At 34.2% G+C, this 22,549-nt stretch overlaps 1 protein-coding gene across 5 annotated transcripts in view; it reads left to right on the top strand.

Annotated features, from left to right (window-relative positions):
• The window catches only part of epha7 (eph receptor A7), a 148,294-nt gene that overhangs the window by 22,368 nt on the left and 103,377 nt on the right, over positions 1-22,549 (top strand). For all 5 annotated transcript variants that reach the window (XM_056445543.1, XM_056445541.1, XM_056445542.1 and 2 more), the window contains exon 4: positions 3,794-3,949. In XM_056445543.1, the coding sequence (XP_056301518.1) occupies positions 3,794-3,949 (156 nt within the window). The remainder of the gene's footprint in view (positions 1-3,793; positions 3,950-22,549) is intronic.

The following is a 22,549-nucleotide window of genomic DNA, read 5'->3' as shown; positions in this document are numbered from 1 at the left end:
CCTTTTCTTTAACAGTTTGTTTTCTCTTTTCCCTAAATTTCCAGCAGCTTTTCTTATTCATTTTTTCTTTTCCTTTTTCCTCTTACCTTTATGCCTTTAACTGCCTGCTCTACCAAATGGTTAACCATATTTTGACTGTTTTAAATAATGTCATTTAAAGAATAGCTGTTTTAAATAATGGTTTACACACACAGTATTGTTGGTTTACAAAAATGAAAAATAAATAAAAATCAAACAAACATAATCCTGTTGCAGTACTACACTTATTTTTGGTTTTTGTTTAAAAAAAAAAAAAAAAACAAGAAAATGTGTTAAATGAGAATATTAAATATTTTATGGCATATTTAAAAAAATAAAGGTGATTTAGGTGGTTTTGAATATTTTTTTTTTAAATAAATTGGTCTTTCGCTTCATATTTTCAGATGTTCATAGTACACAGTTTGATTTTTTTTACATTTTTTTTTTAATTTTTAGATATTTCACAAATGATGTTTAACAAAGCAAGGGCATTGTCACAGTATGTCTGATAATATTTTTTCTTCTCGAGAAAGTTTTTATTTTGGCTTGAATAAAAGCAGTTTTTAATTTTTTAAAATGCTATTTTAAGGTCAAAATTATTAACCCCTTTAAGCTGTATATTTTTTTGATAGTCTACAAAACGAACCATCGTTATACAATAACTTGCCTAATTACCCTAACCTGCCTATAACCTAATTAACCTAGTTAAGCCTTTAAATGTCACTTTAAGCTGTATAGAAGTGTCTTGAAAAATATCTAGTCAAATATTATTTACTGTCATCATGGCAAAGATTCAAATCAGAAATGAGTTATAAAACTATTATGTTTAGAAATGTGTTGAAAAAAATGTTTTCTCCGTTAAATAGGAAATTGGGGAAAAAAATAAACAGGGGGGCTAATTTAGGGAGGCTAATAATTCTTACTTCAACTGTATTTATTAAGTCCATAAACTTTGTACTTTTATCGTAAACTGACATATCAACCATTTGTTAGAGGTATATATTTTAGAAATTATGGCATGAGTTGAAAAAAATACATTGAGTGTGTTAACTAGTGACATTAGAAGTTGAGAAATGCAATCCAAAAATGTTTTTCTTGGCGGGGCAGTTTGAGGGTTACCCGATCATTTCTTTGTCATTTTCCTACATTTCTGTCTTTGTCTTAATCACGTCCTTTATTTTTTAACCTTTTTCTTTTTCGTTCTGTTGTTCCCTTTGCTTGTCTTTTCTTTTCCTGTTCTTATTTTGGTTTCTTATCTGTTTTGCTTTTTTCCTTGCTTGTCTTGTACTTACTCATGTTTATCTTCCATTCCTCTTACTAAATAATTCTACTTTTCCCAAATTTTCATTTTGTTTGTTCAGAATATGTTTTTTTTCTATTTTTGTCTTGAATATGCATGTTAGTTTATGTAATTATGTCCTTAAACAATGAAAATCCTGAATACTTTTTTAACCATACTACTTGATATTAGGCATGGCCCTGTATAAGATTCTGACGGTATGATAACCTTGAATAAAAATATCATGATTTCACCGCATTGTGATTACTGCTCTAAAATATATTCTTTTTTAAATGCCTGAAAATACAAACATTTTTCCCCTTTTGAACACATAATATTTTATTTTGAGAAACATTTTAAATATTTTGGAAGAGTAAACAAGTCAGGCTAAATAATTAGATGAATCATTGACTTCTGCTGTCTTCATTAGCTTCAAAAACATGGATTTAATACAATTTAAGACGCCATCTTTGGATATCTTTTCTGCTGGAGGTACTGTAGTCCTAAAAACATAAATAAAAAATCTTACAAATACCTTAGGAACCGTACAGCAGAAAATTTTGGAGGTTTTAAAACCTTCACTTTTCCAAACTGCGCTATACCTTGAAAACTATTATCGTCCCATACCTATTTGACATTACACTTTGCCAGCACCACCTCTTTACAGCACAAGCTAGACTTGCTGCTTTCAATTACAAGTCCTCACTGGTTGAGAAAGATCCCAGATAAAATCACATCCCTTTCCTCCACTTCTCTGCCTCAGAAGGCTCTTATTCTTTACGTTGCATGGCCACACCGTGCCACGCTTCTGAGCTAAATACGCAGTGACAGGGCTTTCATGTAGCTGAAATGGGGATACCGTACCGCTCAGCCACCCTCCATCTCAACAGGGTGATGTTTAAAATGAGGAAATCGCTCGACCTCCTGTGCGATCTCCGTTTTAGTCCTGTCACGGAAAGCTGCAGCACTTCGTCCCTTTTCGGAAGGCTCTAAATCAACAATGCAACTACTGTGATCTAAAAACTGGGTCTGGAATTGAAAATCAGTAGTGTCGCGTCCCTGGTAATAATGATTAAAATGCATAGCTGTGAACAAAGTAATATTTATCCTGGGGATACAGGCGTGGCTGGGGTTTAAGCAAAATCATGTGGGCCCGATTCCTTCTTTAGGCTGAAGGGGGTTTTAAGCAAACAGCTGCTAAGTGTGGATTAGTATCTCTCAGCAGTGCCGACCAAAAGGCCAAACCGAAAATAGCTTATTTCTCTTTGCTTACTGATGTGAACCAGGAAAATACCTCGGTCTTTGGAGTCACCCCAGACTCTCTCTCTCTTTTTTTTTAATTCGCTTCTTTTCACAAGGTTAATTAACACAAAAGCTCCATGTGATGAATTATAAATGCAGGAAAAACTCAATACAAGGATAAAAAAATCATTTTATTAGGTGTTTAATGCTGTCTAATTATAATGCAAATAGTAATATATGATGATAGTGCTTCATTGGAAATTCAGCCCATATGGGCGTATGAAATAAAGTGTGGGAGTAAATGACTCGTTGTCATTGGGACGTGCGAGGGTGATTCTTGTGCATAGCCTAAAGCGATATGGCCCTAATTTCTGCTTTGTCTCTGATCCCTGGCTGCCTGTGGGATGTCCTTTTTTCCCCTCATAAAAGGTGAAATACTGAAATAATCCATTTAAGTTTCCTATTTTCCACAGTAACCTTGCCTCTAGGACATTTCTGACTGCTAGAGGTGCTGCGAAAGAAGGCGTGCTAGTGCTTTCAGGGTGATCAGGGATGTTAGACCTTTGATTGAGGCAACATATGACTGACTGAATGTGTGCTATTATAGCCCGGAAGAAAATGTTAGGGTTCAGAAGTTATTATCATGATTTTCAATCAAGTTTTGTCTTAAAACTTTGCCTTTGGAGAAATAATAATCAGAAACAAATGAGAAAATTGTCTACATTTCTGCTATACAAAGTGTTATTTGTATATATTATATTATATTATATTATATTATATTATATTATATTATATTATATTATATTATATTATATTATATTATATTATATGATTCATTAGTTCTTTTTTTGGCTCAGTCCCTTTATTAATCAGGGGTCACCACAGCGGATTGAACCGCCAACTTATGCATCATATGTTTTATGCAGCGGATGCCCTTCCAGCCACAACTTCTATATATTATATTAAATTATATTATATTATATTATATTATATTATATTATATTATATTATATTATATTATATTATATTATATTATATTATATTATATTATATTATATTATATTAATGGCAAATGTTTAGGTTCAAATTCATGATATAAAAAAAAGAAAAATCATATAATAGAATAGAATGAGGATGTAATAGAAATATATATAGACATATAACAGAATTAGGATGCAATCTGATCCAAATACTAGATCATTTAAAAATGTGAACACATGCTAATTCTCGTTTTTTCTCTCCAACACTATGCAGCCTGTGGTCGTGGATTCTACAAGTCTTCATCTCAGGATCTCCAGTGTTCCCGTTGTCCCGCACACAGTTATAATGACAGAGAGGGCTCGTGGAGATGTGACTGTGAGGATGGCTACTACAGAGCCCTCTCCGACCCCCCTTCAGTCGCCTGCACTAGTGAGTGAGCCGTTTGTCATTCTCTGGTCTTTTTTCCTTCCCATTACCTCCATTTTCTTTGTGTTTTTATCACTGCAAGGTGGCATTTCAATCCCACTTACTCTAAGCATATAATCAGACGAGTTGTTGTTTATTTTTGGTCAGATGAGGTTATTTATTTATTTATTGATTGATTGATTGATGTCACTGTTTTCTTTCCTTCTGTTTCTTATAAGTGCACGTCAGATCTGACTATAATTTTTGTTGGCTTTTTTTACTCCGTCCAGGCATGAAAACGGCAAATATACTGTAAAATGGACACTGAAGAAAGGGATTTAAATTAGTTTCTTTCCATGACTTCCAGAGGTTAGATGAATGGTGAAATTATTTATTTATTTATTTATTTATTTGATTATTTATTTATTTGATTATTTTGATTCATTTTATTTATTTAAATATTTTTTTTTCTTTTTTCTTTTTTCTTTTTTCTTTTTTTTCTTTTATTTTATTTATTTTATTTTATTTTATTTTATTTTATTTTATTTTATTTTATTTTATTTTATTTTATTTTATTTTATTTTATTTTATAGTGAGCATTGTGGCAGTCCTGGCTAATTTAAGAATTAAAGTTCATTCACTGAGTCAGAAACTTTTGTATGCCAAGCGATTCAAAATCTATTTCTAAATCTCAGCTGGACCCCAATCTGTCATTATTATTATTATTATTATTTTTTTTTCACTCTTTTGACACTGTCATAGTGTGCCTTGTGTTGCGAGATGAAGTGAATCAAACCAGACCCCATTCTGGATTTTGACATTTGCTTGTACGGTGGCTCTAATTTGCCAAAACGCTTTTTAGGGATGCAGAAATGTTTTTTTTTTTTTTATTATTATTATTTCTTTGAGTGGATGAAAGTTTCAAGAGCAGTGTAAATGCAGCTGACACATCTTGAGGAGTTTTTTTTTTTTGAACATACAAAAAAAGTTTAATGAGAATTCCGGACTCCATGTGTAAGGACCTTGAGACTGGGTATTCAGAAAGTGTGAGTTGCCACGTGTCTGAATTGAGTCTGAATGGGCATAACGTTTCTGGTAATTACAGCTGGAAGTAACAGAAGCAGGTCTCAGCAGTTCTACCTCTCCCTCTTTTTTATGTTCTCCGCCCCTTTAATAAGCACCTGTCCTCTTCTTTCCTCTCCTCGGCCATCACTCTTTTTGAATAGCACAGCGATTCCTCCACCATTGATGACTTATTTACACAGGCCAGACAAGGGTGAAAAGAGGCGGGAGGGAGTTCGGGGCGAGTCGATCTAACTGGAAATATGCTCAAGGACAGGTTCAATCAGGTAGAATCACAGGATATGCTCAACTTCCTGGGCACAAAGCGATGGAGAGAGACCATCTCTTAGTTAGTGCTGTACAATGTGGTAAAAAAAGTAATGCTTAATGCAATTTATCAGGACACTATGAAATATTTAACATCTCAAGTATTCAAATTTGAAGAGCAAAAATTTCCAAAATTGGACATGAAGAAAAATGACAAAATAATAAGTTTTAATTATCAAATTGTATAATAATAATAATAATAATAATAATAATAATAATAAGTATTATTATTATTATTATTATTAATATTTGTGAAATGTATTATTAATTGAAATAGTCTTAGTTGTAGTATAGTGTAATAATATATATTATTAATAATAACAAGCATAATAATGTATATTATTAATAATAATACATATTATTTACTGTTTAAAATAGCATAAAATAATAATATTAATAAAAAAATATATAAAAATTATAATAATGCAGTTAAAAACTACTTTAATTAATTATAATGAATTTTTTTAATAAAATGATGATTGTTGATATTGTTAAATATTATAGTATTTTGATATACTATATAATATACAACATATTAAATACGTGAGCAATAACACGCGAGTAGCTGTGCGAAATGGCTGTATACCGGCAATGGTGTGAGGCGTGCCTTAGTGTCCCACCAGTGATGATATACAGTCATCTCTCACTGATACTCGTGTGATATTGCAATTATACAACAGTTTGACGGCATAGTCGTGTATATAAAAAAAGAAAACCAAACAGGGAGAGTCTTAAAAAACCTTTTTGTATGAGGAACTACTTTTTTCCGCCATTCATTCACATCTGCAGCTGACATCAGAACAGCAGAATCCGTTGCTACTTCACAAACGTCACTTAAGAACTAGTATTTGACGATTCTCTATCGCAATGTCTAAAGTGATGACAAAACAGGTGATTTTGCTGACATTTGAAATGCCATTTCAATAAAAATGAAATATCAATGAAATGCCATCAGTCTAGAGACATTTTCCAGTATTTCTCTGTTGCAATCAGGATATCACAATAATTAACCCTGAAAAAAAAAAGCAGTGCAAACACTACCAGATTTCTGTTGTGTTTGCGATAAGGAAAAAAGCTAAACACATGCGGGCATTTCTTCTTTTTTTCTGTTTGCTGAACTAGTCTGCAGTTATGAAAACAGGAGACTCATTTGGGAACAGATGGTCAACCAAAAAGTAGCTCAGGCTTATGCAAAGAGTGGCCAACACAAAATACATACATTACTGATGTAAGTCCCATCTCACACTCAATACACTACAATTACTATGGTATAATACAGCACTACAGCATACAAACGAGAAAGAATGACTTAGAATGTCACCAGTTTAATAATGATTTGATCAGCTGTAGTAAGAAAATTACGAGTTTTTCTCCTCTAAAGGCTTATTATTTAGTCTCTGTCACCATCTTGTGGATGGACAATGCCAAACATCTTTGCTCTGCTCAATCACAGGCTGATGGATACCGATGCGCTGTATGTCAGAAATTTTAAATAATTAAATTAGGCACTATCCTTATGAATAAATTACAACTACATTCTCGCCTATAAAAGCCTCAAAAGTACATTATGTTGTCCAACAGCTGCAACATTTGTCAAACTAGTGAGTTTATTCATCTGCTTTCACTCTATGTGGGCAGAGTAATACACAAGAGTGAAGAGGCTGTACAAGTTCTGATATTGCAGAATATCACATGGCTATCAGCTAATAAGAATTGAGAACCAGACAGAACTGTTGTGTAAAGTATAATATACAATATTATAGCATAATCAGGGCCGGCGCGTCCATAGAGGCGACCTAGGCGGCCGCTTGGGGCGGCAGAATAGAGAGGGCGGCGTCCGCGATACTTCACTCACCACCTGCGTCCTCAGTTATATCCACGAACACCCCCCCCCCCCCCCCCCCCACCCGGTCTTTAATTTCATCCGCGACGGTCCTCACTTGCTAACGGGTCACTTTCGTTCGTCTTCTCTTTCAGCTTGCTCCGGCCATGAGCATAATATTGTTGTAATACAGCAAAATGTGCATCACAGAAACCACTCTAGTATCGTGCTGTCACATGGCAGAACTGAGCACTGCATTAAACCACAGCCTTTTGTGTTTCAATATGCGCACAAAACCATATGGCAGTGATTTTAAGTTGCTTGATTGTAATGTCATGATGCTACAATAGACAACTGAGAATGAGAAATGAATTTGGGTAGATGAGAGAAACATATTAGGCTCTAGCTGTGCTGCTGCGGATCAGGCCGAATGTGCAGCCTCTCCTATGATGACACATATGCCATTCATTAATCATTCACTATACGCTTTACCTCCGCAGCACTTTCCACTCTCCTCATCCACCCTCATTCTCCTTTGTTCCATTACAGTAATTCCCCAAAAATGTATCCGCTTTCCAAAAGAAAGGATCAGACTCGAATTAATTTCTGTCTAATTGTTGTCCATTGTTTTCCAATCAGAGAACAGAGGAAACAGACCTCAAATTGACCACACAATTACTCTGTTTTCTTTCCTCCTGTTTCTTCCAAGTGTGCATCAGATCTGACCCTCATTTTTGTTGGCTCACTTTACTCCGTCCGGGCACGAGAATGGTGAATTTCCTGTAAAATGGACACTGAAGAGGGGGATTTAAAGTCATTCGGTTTCTTTCTGTGGCTTCCAGAGGTTAAATGAATGGTGAAATCATGCAAGTTGTACAATGTGGAAACACAGTAGGACTCATTAAAAAGGTGATTCATAAAAGTAATGGGTTATGAAGATGATACATGCCCTTGAAAGATATGCAGAAGTACTGCATGAGAGGTAGTGCAGAAATGAGACACACTACAGTGCAGAAGTTTGTGTGTGTGTGTTTTTTTTAAAGACAATTGTTTTTATAAGGTAAATTGATCAAATGTGACAGTAGGCTTTTTATAATGTTACAAAAAAGGTTTCTGTTCCTAATAAACAATGTAAATTTGGATGTGTTAATCAAATAACCCTGAAAAAATAAAATCACATAGGGCCGCACTGTATATTGAGAAATATTGCTTAGGATGATTGTCACATCGCACAGGCTCTGATTTAAGTAAATATGTGTGCGGTACCAGTTTCGAGATGAAGCATACCCAATGTCAGGAGCCAAATGCTTGGAAAAAAAAGAAATACACCGACACTTTTTGTACATTGTAATTTGGTATATGGTATATTAATGACCGCCCAAGTATATTTAGTGACACATTTTTTTACTATTATTATCATCATTTACACTATACTGTATCCGCCTAATATAACCAAACATCCATGATTGATTAAGTAGTGGAAAAACCCGTTTACCGGTTTCGTTCTGTGTGCGCAAGACCTGTCAGCAGGTCTCATCCCAAAGACAGTCTCACGCGCTCTAAAAATTTAATTTCCTAAAATGTCCGGGATTCAGCTTTTGCTTTCTAAAGCTGTCGTTCGTCAAGGGTATGCATTTTTACATGACCTTTTTACTTGAGCCTGTTTTCGCTTTGCTTTGCAGCTGACAGCGTGCGCATTGTCGTGAGAGTGAAAGATACATTCAGTAATTTGTTCTTGAAACAACTCTAAACAACTCAGAAAAACTTTACTATATACTCGGAGAGGATAAATTACTTGTCTAAATTGGCTGCAAAATATACATTACAGGTCAAAAGTTTGGGGTCAGTTTTTTTTTTTTTTTTTTTTTTTTTTATTTTTTATTTTGTTTAACAATTTACATAAATTTAATCTGTTCATCAAGGTGACATTTGATAAATGTACCTTGAAAAAAAGTTAAATTGTTAAATGCCTATTTATTAAATATTTATTTTATCACTTGTAATATTTATTTATTAATTGTATGTAGTTTCAAATGAAATTATTACTCCAGTCATTATTGCTTTATTTACTATTACCATTAATAATAATAATAATAATAATAATAATAATAATAATAATAATAATAATAACAATAATTATTATTAAAGTGATTTCTGAAGGATCATGTGACTCTGAAGACTGGAGTAATGAAGCTGAAAATTCATCATTAAAATCACTGAAATAAATTATTATATAAAATTATAAAAAAGTGTTAAATTGTTAAATACTTGTTTATTAAATATGTACGTATTCATTACTTATTGGATGTAGTTTCAAATGAAATCATTACTCCTGACAGTACTACTTTTAATACTATTACCATTAATAAACTCTGACTCTGAAGACTGGAGAAATGAAGTTGAAAATTCATCTTTAAAATCACTGTAAAACATGATTAAATTAAATTATAAACTTTTTTTTATAAACTTTTGAACAGTTATTTTAGAGTGCAATAACATTTCACAATTTGTACTGTATTTTTGATTAATAAATGCAGCCTTGGTGAGCAGGAGAAGCTTATTTTAAAACATTTTAAGATCCTACTGACCCCAAATTTTTGACCGGTAGTGTGTGTACACCAATAGTAATGGTTAATCAACGCATTTGCCTTATTTAAATAATCTACACATTTTAATCTTGTAATTATTAAAATTTTTAGAGATATTGTCCGTAATTCCTTTTTCTGTCATTTATTGCTCATTTGCTGTATATTTCACTAATTTGATGATGTCATTAGGCTATATTACATAGGCTATTTTATATCTTAAATGCTTTGGCATTCAATTTTGCTTAAATTATTGTTAAAATTAAATGATGTTTTGTTTGTTGCATATCGTTAACTATTTATGTGATGTGGGTAAATGGTGTTTCAATCTGGCTACCACCGCAAATATATTTCAAACTATAGGAAACACTGTCACCAATTTAAAGTTCTATGGGATACTTTTGAAAATGAAGAATTTAGGCTTTATGTACTGTATATATTTTTTTATTTTAATAAAAAAAGAGAAAAAAAGCACATTATTCAACACACGTGGGATTTATATTGACAATAAAAATTATTCTTAAGATGTGGATTGCAACATTTCTAAATTTGAATAACTTTAACAGCATTATTGCTTTTACTGTTTATGAGCAAATGAATGCAGTCTTGGTGTGGATGAGAGATTTCTTTTTTAAAACTTTAAAAAATAAATCTTATAGAAAACTTCCTAATGGTATGAAAGAACGACAGTATTTTATGTGGGCGACACCATGCATGTGTAACATTAAAGAGGAAACCCAGATACAGACAGAATTAAGGGGGGATTTCTAAATCACTGTGAGTCATAGTGGATGTGGCAAGAGCTTGGGATAATAAGGATGTGACAGGAGGGGAAAAAATGCAAATTAAGGACGTAAAACTGAAAAAAAAAACTTTTAACAAACAAAAATCATGTCTCTTTTGAAGTGTTGTGCATTCCAAATACTGTCCTCACCAGACTTGTCTTAATTATCTCGGGATTAAGTTATTGTGACCATCTGAATTGTCTGGGATGAAGATTTCGGTCTCTTTTTTTTATGGATTTAAAGCTGCGTGGAACTGAATGGTAATTGGGGGTGAATTTACATTCACTGAATAAACACCCTGATGGACAGCTTTTTAAATGAGCGAGGTGTAAACCTGCCGAATCTTAAGCTCTGTCAATACGCACTCAGCTCCTCAGAACACGGATTAAGAGCGGCCTTAATGAAATTCAGATTTTCACAGTGAATGGAATTAATATTCACTTGAAGAGAGCTCTGTCATTGTTGAAAAGAGGGAAAAAAATACAGCACCAAGTTTTTCTGAAACTTGCCATTAACAATTATTAAATAAATAGTAGAAATAAAATGTTATTTGAGCAGAAAGACAGCATTTGTACGACAGTTAAAGTATTTTTTCATCCATTCAACATATTTTTGCATAGCTTGAACTACCAACATCTTGAAAATTCGGTTTTATTATATATGTTTCTAAAACATGCCATCATCGCCTCACTATGAAATAAAAATAAAAAGCTTTTATGCTTGTTTTTACTTTGTGTTCGATCAATAAATTAGATAAATATTAGGAATGCTTCGATCGATCAGCCAGAGATCTGTATCGGTCGATAATCACATTCCACAACTCAATTAGTACTCCTTAATCTGGCAGATTGCCAGTGTTTGTTTACGAGTTTACAACAAACTTGGAGGAAGATGCACATGCGTGCCTGGGTTATGCATCAGCAGTGCTACAATACATGATCAATGTTAACAAATTGCATTGTTAGACATTTTCTTACCATTGTTTATCTTTTTTATTATTATTTTTTTTGTAAAGCAACTTCTTTACATGTATGCAACATTCTTACTTTATTATTTTAGGTGAGGCAAGATCTCATACTTAAAGGGTAATTGTGCTTATGCAATGGCAAGGTTATATAAAGCTTGAAGAACCAGAATCGGTACTCTGTATCGGCCAATCACAATGTCAAGGAATCAGCACTCAGTATTGGCTGCAAAAATCCTGATCGGAGCATCCATAATAAATATAAATGCAGCCTTGACAGACCTCTTTCAAAAACATTTAAAACTGAACCAACCCCAAACTTTAGAATGATAATGTAGCTATACACCATCATAAGTCATATTTTAGCTTATATTTAGCAAATTCAGACCAGATTTCTTATTAAACTCAATACTGACTTGTTGCACACGCTATAAAAATGTCACATTATCAATTCAAATGTACTCACCATTTATTCACCTTCAAGGGGTTCCAAAGCTTACGTTTTTCTTTTATTCTGTTTCTTTTATTCTGTTATTCAAAAGATATTCTGATGAATGTTGGAAATTGGTAGCCATTGACATCTATAGTACAAAAATACTACAGAAATCAACCTGCCAAAGCTCTGTCAATATGCACTCAGAACATGGATTAGGAGCAGCCTTAATGGAATTTAGATTTCCACGGTGAATGCAATTAATATGCACTTAAAGAGAGTTCAGTCGTTTTTGAAAGAAGGTGGGGAGAAATGCACCAAATTATACTTATTCGAGATTTTTAGCAACATAAAATAACTTTAATAGCTTTGAATAAATTCACCCAGTTTACTACAACCTGTGAGGCGCCAAAATACATGGGTGATTCTTAAGCAATCCTGCTGCTTATGAGAGATTTTTTTTTTCTCATTTTAGTATGAAAGAAGGGAGTTCTTGACAGCTTTCAGAGACGACATCGATCATTCGACAGCTGCATGTGATGATGGTACTAGCGGGGGGCGGGAGGAGGGTGGGACTTTGTGACAGAGAGAAAAAGGGGGAAAAGAGTGCACGAGACATTGAAAAAGCCAAGGATGTGAAGTAGAAAGAGAGAAAGTGTGAGCGCAAAACCTACATAGCGGCTTTTCGTTCACAGATGTGTCTCTGGGTGTGAGACTTTCATTTTTCCCCCACGGTTGCTGAGGAGAGGAGTACAGTAGTAAAGCAGCCTCTCTCTCAGGCTCCTCCAAAGCTTACGTCAACCTCTCTCTCAGGCTCCTCCAAAGCTTACGTCAACCCTTGCAGCTTGGTACAAGTGAGGCCAAAGTTCAGATACCATGTTTGTAGATTAAGGATTAGAGGCTGGACTGCTTAAACACGGGTCACATAGAACAGCCCTCAGGGACCCTCATTAGTGGAGATAGTCTTAAAGGTATAGTCACACAAAAACTGAATTATTATTATTTACTTATTCTTGTGTCTTTCCAAACCTTTATTTATTTCTTATTTCTTATTTATTATTAGGTGACTAAATTTAAAGTTAAGTTAAATAATTTTATTAGCAGCAACTGTCTTTTTAACTTTGATAATGAGAAAAAAATAACTTGATTTGAGCAGCATATTGGGGGTATTTAAGCTACTTATAACTAAAAGACTAAAAGAAACATATGCATTTTGGTCAGTGCTTAAATTGAGCCAGATCTTGCCAGATCCTGTTCCGGGAAATGTCAGATATTCGTGTTTTGCAATCAAGTATTTATTTTAATGGATCCAGCATTAACTTGTGCATGGTGAATATCTGCGCATGTGTGTGTCTGAGAGAATTTGAATGCGCACAAGCAAAGGCTGTGTGGATTGTGTGTGCACGCACACGACAATACCACCATGCGCAAGTTAAAGCAAAATACACGTTTAATTATTGATCCTCAACAATATTTTCAGCCAATCATCTTTTTTTTACATTTACAATCACTCTCATTGGTTGGTGATTATTGTTTTGACTGCAGTGAGCAGCGGAAATAAATAATGACATAGTGGCCTACCTAAATAATATTTGTATTTTCAAAATGACAAAGAGGCAGTCAAGGATATTTTAGTTCTTTTTAGCCATGAGTAAATCTGATAATGAGCCAGATCAAAAGAGATCTTGAGAATATTTAACTGCGTCCTTGGATCAGGATAGTGAGGATTTAATAGTGAGGATTTATAAGATTTATGTTTGTGGCTTCATGTTTGTTTGTATCCACGACTGACTCATAAAGTTATATGGCCCAAAATAATGAAAGCCCGTTCAGAAATGTGATGTTTTTTTGTTTTTTTTTGCTATCACCGTTTAATGACCTCATGTTCCGGGAAAACTGAAATTGTGCGTTGCACATCGTTCACGGTAACTTCTATTTCCTGGTTTTGTTCTGGAAATGATTAACTTACAAATTAAGCACGGGTTTTGGCCATTCATTTACATGACAGCATTGTATTGGGGGGCTTAAATATTTAACCTTTGAAAATTTATTCAAAATGCATGTTTCTGAAAACGATACTGTCAGTGTCTCGATGTGAACTACACATTTTCTTTTACTTTATGTTTGTATTATAAATACAACCTTAGTAATTATGGGAAGCTTTATTTTTTTTAAAATATATAAATAAAATTGTACTGACCCCAAACTTTAGAGAGTTTGACTAATTAAATACATTGAATAAATAGTTAACCCCAAAATGAATATGTATTCACCATTTACTTTCCCTCGAGTTGTTCCAAATCTTCATGAGTTTCTTTTGTTTGTTTAAAATTAAATTAAATTAAATTAAATTAAATTAAATTAAATTAAATTAAATTTAATTAAATTAAATTAAATTAAATTGAATTAAATTAAATTAAATTAAATTGAATTAAATTAAATTAAATTAAATTAAATTAAATTAAATTAAATTAAATTAAATTAAATTAAATTAAATTAATTTAAATTAATTTAAATTAAATTAATTTAAATTAAATTAATTTAAATTAAATTAAAAATGTTTCCAGCATTCTTTAATATTATCTTGTTTTACAATAAACAAACATGTTTGGAACAAGTTGAGTGTGATTAAATAATGACAATTTTCATTTTTTATCTAAATTAATTGGTGTCAATTTTCAGGCACACAGGATTGGAATGAGTGGGTGAGCAAATGGTGCGATTATCCTTTACTAGGAGGAGTAGCACTGAGATCGCCAAGAGCAGATAACAACTGGATTCCTGAGTTAAGCTCCAGTGCTACTTGGCCAGACTTCAGGCTTCACACATACACACACGGACACGTACACACACACACACACTCAAGATCAGCAGGTTGACCTAATTAGCATTCTCTCACAGGAAAACAGCAAGGGTAAGATTCGTGACCACATTTGTCTAATTTCAAAGTTGATTTTATTATCTCTTTTGCATACATTTACATAGAAGGATATTCAGCTCTTTCGCTTGTTGATAATCACCGTGAGACAACATTTCATCTGCCGTTTAATCTCTAGACATCAGAGTGAAAGTTTCCCCAAAAATGAAAATTACCTCATCATTTACTCTGTGGTTTTAAACCTAAATGAGCTTCTTCTGTTGAACACAAAACATAAAGTGCATCCTATTAACTATTCATAGCCTTTCACTTTTTCCACATTTTTTTATGTTACAGACTTATTCCAAAATGTATTCAATTAATCTATTTCCTCAAAATTCTACACACAATACCACATAATAACAATGTGAAAAAAGATTTTTAGAAATTGTTGCAAATGTATTAATAATAAAAAACCTGAAAAAAAATCACATGTACAGACGTATTCACAGCCTTTGCTCAATACATTGTTGATGCACCTTTGTTAGCAATTACAGCCTCAAGTCTTTTTGAATATGATGCCATAAGCTTGGCACACCTGTTTTAGGGAATTTTTGCCCATTCCACTTTACAGTCCCTCTCAAGCTCTATCAGGCTGGATGGGAAGCGACGGAGTACGGCCATTTTCAGATCTCTCCAGAGATGTTCAATAGGATTTAGGTCTGGGCTCTGGCTGGGCCACTCAAGGACCACTCATTAAATTCCATAGTTGGAAAAAAATACTATGGAGGTCAATGATTACATTTTTCAAAATAACTTCTTTTCTCAGTAACCTTCAAACTGGTTATGAACAAGTAAATGATGAGTAAATGAAGACATACTTTTCATTTTTTAGCTGAACTCTCCCTTTATGGCTTGACAGTTTGGTTGAAATGTTATCTTATCCTGGCCATCCTGTCTAAGAACTGCTCACTTAGACATGGGAAACCCAACGTTTAAAGGGATAAATCACATTTTTGTTTATACATGCCATTCAAGGGTGGTTTATCTGAAATAGATTATACCACATCAGTCAAAGAAAAAAAAATGTTAATGACTGTAAAAAAAAAAAGACAGATTCTCTGTGAACCAGCTGTGGGCGGATTGAGGGTGTACAATCCATAAAGTGTGGGTTAAAAAGAAAACTTATTTTAAAAGAAGATTGAAAGGGAGAGCGGAAAAAAAGGAGCGAGTGTGAAAGAGGCTTTAAGCAAACTCCAGATCCATTAAAAGAATAGTTTGGTTTGCGGTGTAGAGAATGAAGCTGTCTGTGGCTGATATTTGTCCCAGTTTCCCCCAGACTTCCTCCAGTGTCCCTACAGAATCAGTCTCAAAGCAGACTGCAGAGGAGGTGACAGATTACATATATAGAAACACACATGCACTCGTGTGTGAAAGAGCAAATGAGAGCAGTAAACTCAGATGGCGTTCTGTTGTTAACCAGCAGACGATGACGCTCACAACAGCGCACGGAAATAAACAACGGCTGCAGGACAGTCCAGACGCCAGATGTACACTGGACAGGACTTCCTTTGTTGGTTTCACAATGATGCAACAAGACAGGAAAATTATTTAATAAATGTCTGTTTTTAGGCATCACGGTGGCACAGTGGGTAGCATGATCGCCTCACAGCAAGAAGGTCGCTGGTTCGAGCCCCGTCTGGGTCATTTGGCATTTCTGTGTGGAGTTTGCATGTTCTCCTCGTGTTCATGTTAGTTTTCTCCGGGTGCTCTAGTTTCCCCCACAGACCAAAGACATGTGGTGTAGGTGAATTGAATAAACTAAACTGGCCGTATTGTATGTGTGTGAATGCAAGAGTGTATGGATGTTTCCCAGTGTTGGGTTGCAGCTGGAAGGGTATCCGCTGCGTAAAGCATATGCTGGATAAGTTGGCGGTTCGTTCCGCTGGGGCGACCCCTGATAAATAAAAGGACTAAGGCGAAAATAAAATAAATGCATGAATGAATGATTTGAACTTTCATATCTTCATAGACAAAAGTCTGTTAAGTGATTGACAGCACTCTCATACAAACCCTCAAATCAAGAAATTAGAACAACATCGCAGGTTATTGTTAGATATGGTGCTTTTATGTAACGTTTTGTGAGAATTAAATCAATAAGGCCTTGTCGCAGCGAGCCTTGAATAGTGATTCATCTCAGCGCTACCTCAACACTTGAATAGATGTGCTCAACGACAGCTTGACTTGAGTCCCTTCTTGTCTCCGCTGTCCATTTAAAGATAAACAATCCCTTGATCTCTGCCACTCAACAGCAGAATAGGACGAGCCCGCCGAATGGAGGAGCCATTAGTATTATTATTATTATTCTTGCAGGTAACCATAGAAATAGAATGCTAAAGCCCTAGGAGGATGTGTGAGTGTGTGTGTCTGTCCCCGAGGGAAATGGAGTAGGAGGGACATCATTAGCATCAGTAGGTGAAGTTGTGCTCTAAGCTTGAGAGACGGATATAGAGAAGAGAGAGATGGAGAGACGGGCCGCTTCTCTTCACCTGCCACAGGTGGCCCTTTCATCTCCTCCGTTCACTCGTTCCCCTCCTACTTTGCTGAATATGGATGGATGTGTGCGCCATTAGCTTTAATGAGGAGCAAACTTTAAGTGTCATATTAAGCATTCGCACAATTCTAATGCTTGCTCTTTCCCCTCATGCATATGTAAGTGAGGGTTTTGTTAGTAAATGTCCTCAGTTTGGCAGAAAAAAAGGCAGAACTGTGACTCAAGTGAGCGTTCACATCGACAGTGTTTTGTTTAGATGTCGCTCATGTAAAAATGCTGAATGTTGAAAGTATAAATGGAATGTATAGAATATCAGTTCTGCATCCGCTTGTTAAGTGTGACGTCACGCGAATTGGCTTCCGGGTGCAAGCGCTATATCAAACTGTATGGGGAGACTCATCAAATGGTAATAATAAACGTTTATAAAAAAAGCGCTGTAATACTTTTGCAAATCACGATCGCAATGTATACATCCATGCCTAATATCAGGTGGCCAGAAAGTGATTCATTTTTTATCAATTGTTAAAATATTGGTATTTGTAATGCAGCAAGTCCAGAGACTGTTTTGTATGCCATTATTTTATATAAAATTGACTTTAATGTGTGATGTGACTAAAAAGTGGTCATAAACAAATATTTTCTCAATTCAAATGAGTAGTGGCTTGGACCCGGAAACAGTATTCCATATGTCACCGATACATCACAGTCATTGGTTATTGTTATTGATTTTTGTAGTGGGATTGGTCTTTACTAGGCCCACACGGAAGCTGCGCTCGCAGAATTATGCAGATTTCCCGCAGATTTTTAGCCAATCATTAATTCTGTTTATTTACTTGAGTAAATGTGTGTAAATCTATATTTATTCAGTTTTTAAACTAATTAGTAATATTATTGACTAATATGAAAATGTTCATCTGATTTATACAATACAGTTTGTAAAGTCATATTTTCTGTCTTTTAGTAGATATGTTATATGAGAGACTTGCTTTGCTTTGTTACCAATTAATGTAAATCTAATTGGATTTGCATTTTAAACATTAAATAAAAGTTAAAAAGATATAATTATTTATTTCACATATTAAGGTTTTAGTTATGAGACTCCCAAAATAATTCCGCAGAAATTTTTACCAAAATTCTACAGAAATAGCGAAAAACTTCCGTAGATTCCATCTGGCCCTAGTCTTTACTAATTTCCACATATATTCTTTCTTCTAATTCTCATTTAAAATGTATCTTTTAAATTGGAATTATTAAATATAATTACAGCGTGATTCTTTTACACAAATTTAAAATGGCTTACCTTTTTTATGCTATGCTGTTTATTATAATCTTCCGGTGCATTAATTTACCTTACGTAAAATCATTACATATCTAATCATTCTACTTCGGCTTAGTCCCATTATATAGTTATTTTACATTTACAAATTACATTTGTATACATTACAAAAGCTGCAAATAAATTAGCAAACAGTTTAGCCTATTCAAATTACTAGCTAAAGAAATTTAATCAAGTTATCAAATCTCATTAACCTTTTCTTCACTGTATAATTTAAACATTTTGATTAAAGAGCAGCGAATTAATCTCTCATTTCAATTTTTTCGTCTAAATACATTAAATAACAGAGGTGTCACTTTAAAAATACACATATAATGAAAACATTTGATTGCTTTCCAAACTTTTTATGCTCTTTTAAGACACAATTAGTTGTGTTTAAAAGAAAACCCACCAAGATTGATTTACTATTATTATTATTATTATTATTATTATTATTATTATTATTATTATTATTATGTCTGTTCAAGCATGCACCCAAAATCCAGAGTGTCCACTTTCGCTCCTCTTTAAATCGCTTGTACAGAATCCGTTTGGGAAACAGCATCAATTTTGAGAATTGCATAGGAGGGGCAACGATGCCTGTAATGAAATGGAAGGGAATCCTGCCATTTTTATATTCATTTCAAAGTGTTTGAATTAAATTAAATAAAAACACAGAACAGATTCACATTTAAGAGCAAGGGGCATCCCCTGGTTGTTCGGTGGGATGGTTTGCATATCGGTCTTTTCATGTTTATTGCTACCCTTCATAGAAAGATTGAAAATACAGAAGAAATACAGGAAAGTACCTTTACGGGATGATAGTGTGATAGAAATGCAAAATACGGGAGAATCCCGGAAAAAACAGGAGGGTTGACAGGTATGTAAATTATCATATGTAAATATGAACGTAACATATACTGTATGATACAATTATTGATTATGAATTTAGCACTCAGTATGTGGAGTAGATTATTAATTGTATCTGTGTACATGTGTATCTGCGTGAAAGAGAGAGAGTTCAAATATATATTTCGGTTAAGTATATATGGAAAACAAAAACAGCATAATTGAAATTCCTACTGTATGACAGAAACCACTGGCAGACAATAGTTGTTCCGCAAACATTTCTCAACTCTTATTAAACGCTCACCAGTTGCTCGGTTGTCAATAATCCCTCTCGAGAGCCTGCCAGTCATCTTCCCTATGGAACCGATTGAAAACGCCCTCTCAGCTCCACACCAGTGGACACGCACGGCTGTTTCACTCTGAGGTACAAAAATCGAACCTCTCCAAAACGGCAAACCCCATGATGCAAGACCATCACAAAGACACGTTCTAATAAAAGAGATATTGAACAGGCCGCGGTGCCGTTATAAAAACATTAGGGTGATAAAAGCAAGGGCTCGGTGGTTGGATAAAAGTAGCAAAGTATAAATCATTGCTTTATGAGACGCGCCAGATTCCTTGGCACTGGCGGGGATTAGGGGATGATGGGTTGTTTTCCACTGTGGTCATCCGTCTGTGAGCTGGTTATTGTAGGCTGAGCGGGATTCTCCGTTGTTGCTATTGTCAGGGCGATAACTCACTCATGATCTGACTCTTAAATGCTGGAAGTGACTCAGACTCCTTGTCTTCTAAAGTTTAGACTTCTTGTCACCCTGGCAGACATAAAAGAATATATTGGGTTTTGTCAATTTGATCACCTCATTTCTTTCCACAGCTTGGTAATGAAATGCTACTGTGAAGATGATCACCAAGTAGAAGAACAATGGTATTATCTTTTAATGGTTTTCTACCTTAATACAGTATCTTGTTGTCCATTATTCCATTGTTTTGCTGCCACATCCCTGGTCTACATTGACCTTGGCAGTGCTCAAGTTCAACTCCCCAGCATTCTTGAGGAAAATATCACTATGTATCTGGGTTACAGTGTAATTTTAGGCCTGCACAATATATATATTGTTTCAGGAGCGACTTTGCAATGTGCGCTTCTTCAATAGTCATATCAAATGATGTGCAGTTTCAAGTAGGAATCACAGTTGAACAGGCAGAACAGTTAAAAATTCATGTAACACTTTAGTTTAAGTAACAATTCTCTCTATTTACTACTGGATTATTACGTGTCTATTTTTAGGATATTAACTGTTTTATTACCACTTATAAAGTATGATCTTATCCAACATCCCTAATCCTACCCAATACCTAAACCCAACTACTAACTTACTAAGTATTAAAAAGCAGCTAATTAGAAGTTTGAGCTAAAAGTCTTAGCTTACGGTCTGTTAATGGTTTGTAAATAGCATGTATGGCCAAAGTGGAAGTGTTTTGTGGATTAATAGCAAGTTTAATAACAGATTATCATTTGCACGTTGTTTTATAGGAGTAGTATACCTATGAAAATGTCTTCACTATTTACCCACCCTAAGTTGGTTCCGAATGTAAATAAGTTTCCTTTTTCTGTTAAGCACACAGTATATTTTAAAGAATATAAGTCATTTCCAGTGATGGGTTGCAGCTGGAAGGGCATCCGCTGCGTAAAACATATGCTGGATAGGTTGGCGGTTCATTCCGCTGACTAAGCCATTGGTCTTAAACTCGATTCCTGGAGGGCCGCAGCTCTGCACAGTTTTGCTCCAATCCTCATCAAACACAGCTGACCCAACTAATCAAGGTGTTCAAGACTACTAGAGACTATTAAGCAGGTGTGAGTTGGAGGTGGTTGGAGCTAAACTATGCAGAGCTGCGGCCCTCCAGAAATTGAGTTTGAGACTATTGCACTAAGCTGAAAAGAAAATGAATGAATATAAGTCAATGGGTGCTTACCAATTTTTAGACTTACTTCTTTGAAGTTCAACAGAAAAAACGAAACTCCAACAGGTTTGTGACAAGTGAAGGATGATAAAACGATGACACCATTTTTGGTTTTGGGTGAACTATCCCTTTAAGAGCTGTATATGTGTAAATAAAGTGTGTTTAAAGCATGCAGGCAGGCTAACAGAAACAATACATTTTTAGCTTTGACAAAGATTAATTGTATTTAATTTACACAATGAGGACCACGCAGTGTGATTTAACACTTAATTATTAAATTTCTTATCAGAATCTGCAGAATTAAAGCATAAAGCAGTGCACTGTTTATTTCTTTTGAATCTTTGTTTTATTTGTATTTACCCATGCTTGTAATTTGTGTACTTTCTTCAGATGTACTCCACAAAATCACTCCAATCAATCTGAATTAATGAAGTCTTTTCAAATAGAGCTATTCAAGTCATTTGGTGAAATTGACATATACAGTTGAAGTCAGAATTACTAGTCTTCGTGAATTATTAGCCCCCTGTATATTTTTCCCCATGGAAAGAAGATATTTTCTAACACATTTCTAAACATAATAGTTTTAATTATTAATTTCTAATAACTGATTACTTTTATGTTTGCCATGACGACAGTATAAACTATTTTACTAGATATTTTTGGATTAACTAGGTTAATTGGGTTTATGAGGCAAGTTAGGGTAATTAGGCAAATAATTGTATAACAGTGGTTTGTTCTGTAGACAATCCAAAATATATTGCTTAAGGGGGCAAATAATATTGACCTTAAATTGGTGTTAAAACTGTAAATCTGCTTTTATTCTAGCTGAAATAAAACAAATAACACTTTCTCCAGAAGAAAAAATATAGGAAATACTGTAAAAAAAAAATCCTTACTCTGTTAAACATCATTTAGGGACTATTCGAAAAAGAAAAAAAAAATCACAGGAGGGCTATTATATTGACCTCAACTGTATATATTGAAGGGAAAAAAAAACTTGTCAACTGCATGTCAAGATTTGCCAAAGGGTTAGGGTTACAGTTTTAGATTTCCATAATGCTTTCTTATTTGAAGTAAACCTAACAAAGTCACATTTTACTAAGCAT

This window comes from Danio aesculapii, chromosome 20 (assembly GCF_903798145.1).
Source record: "Danio aesculapii chromosome 20, fDanAes4.1, whole genome shotgun sequence".
NCBI classification, from domain to species: Eukaryota; Metazoa; Chordata; class Actinopteri; order Cypriniformes; family Danionidae; genus Danio; species Danio aesculapii.
Note: the sequence above shows the minus strand (reverse complement) of the source record. Positions and strands in the feature narration are given on the sequence as shown.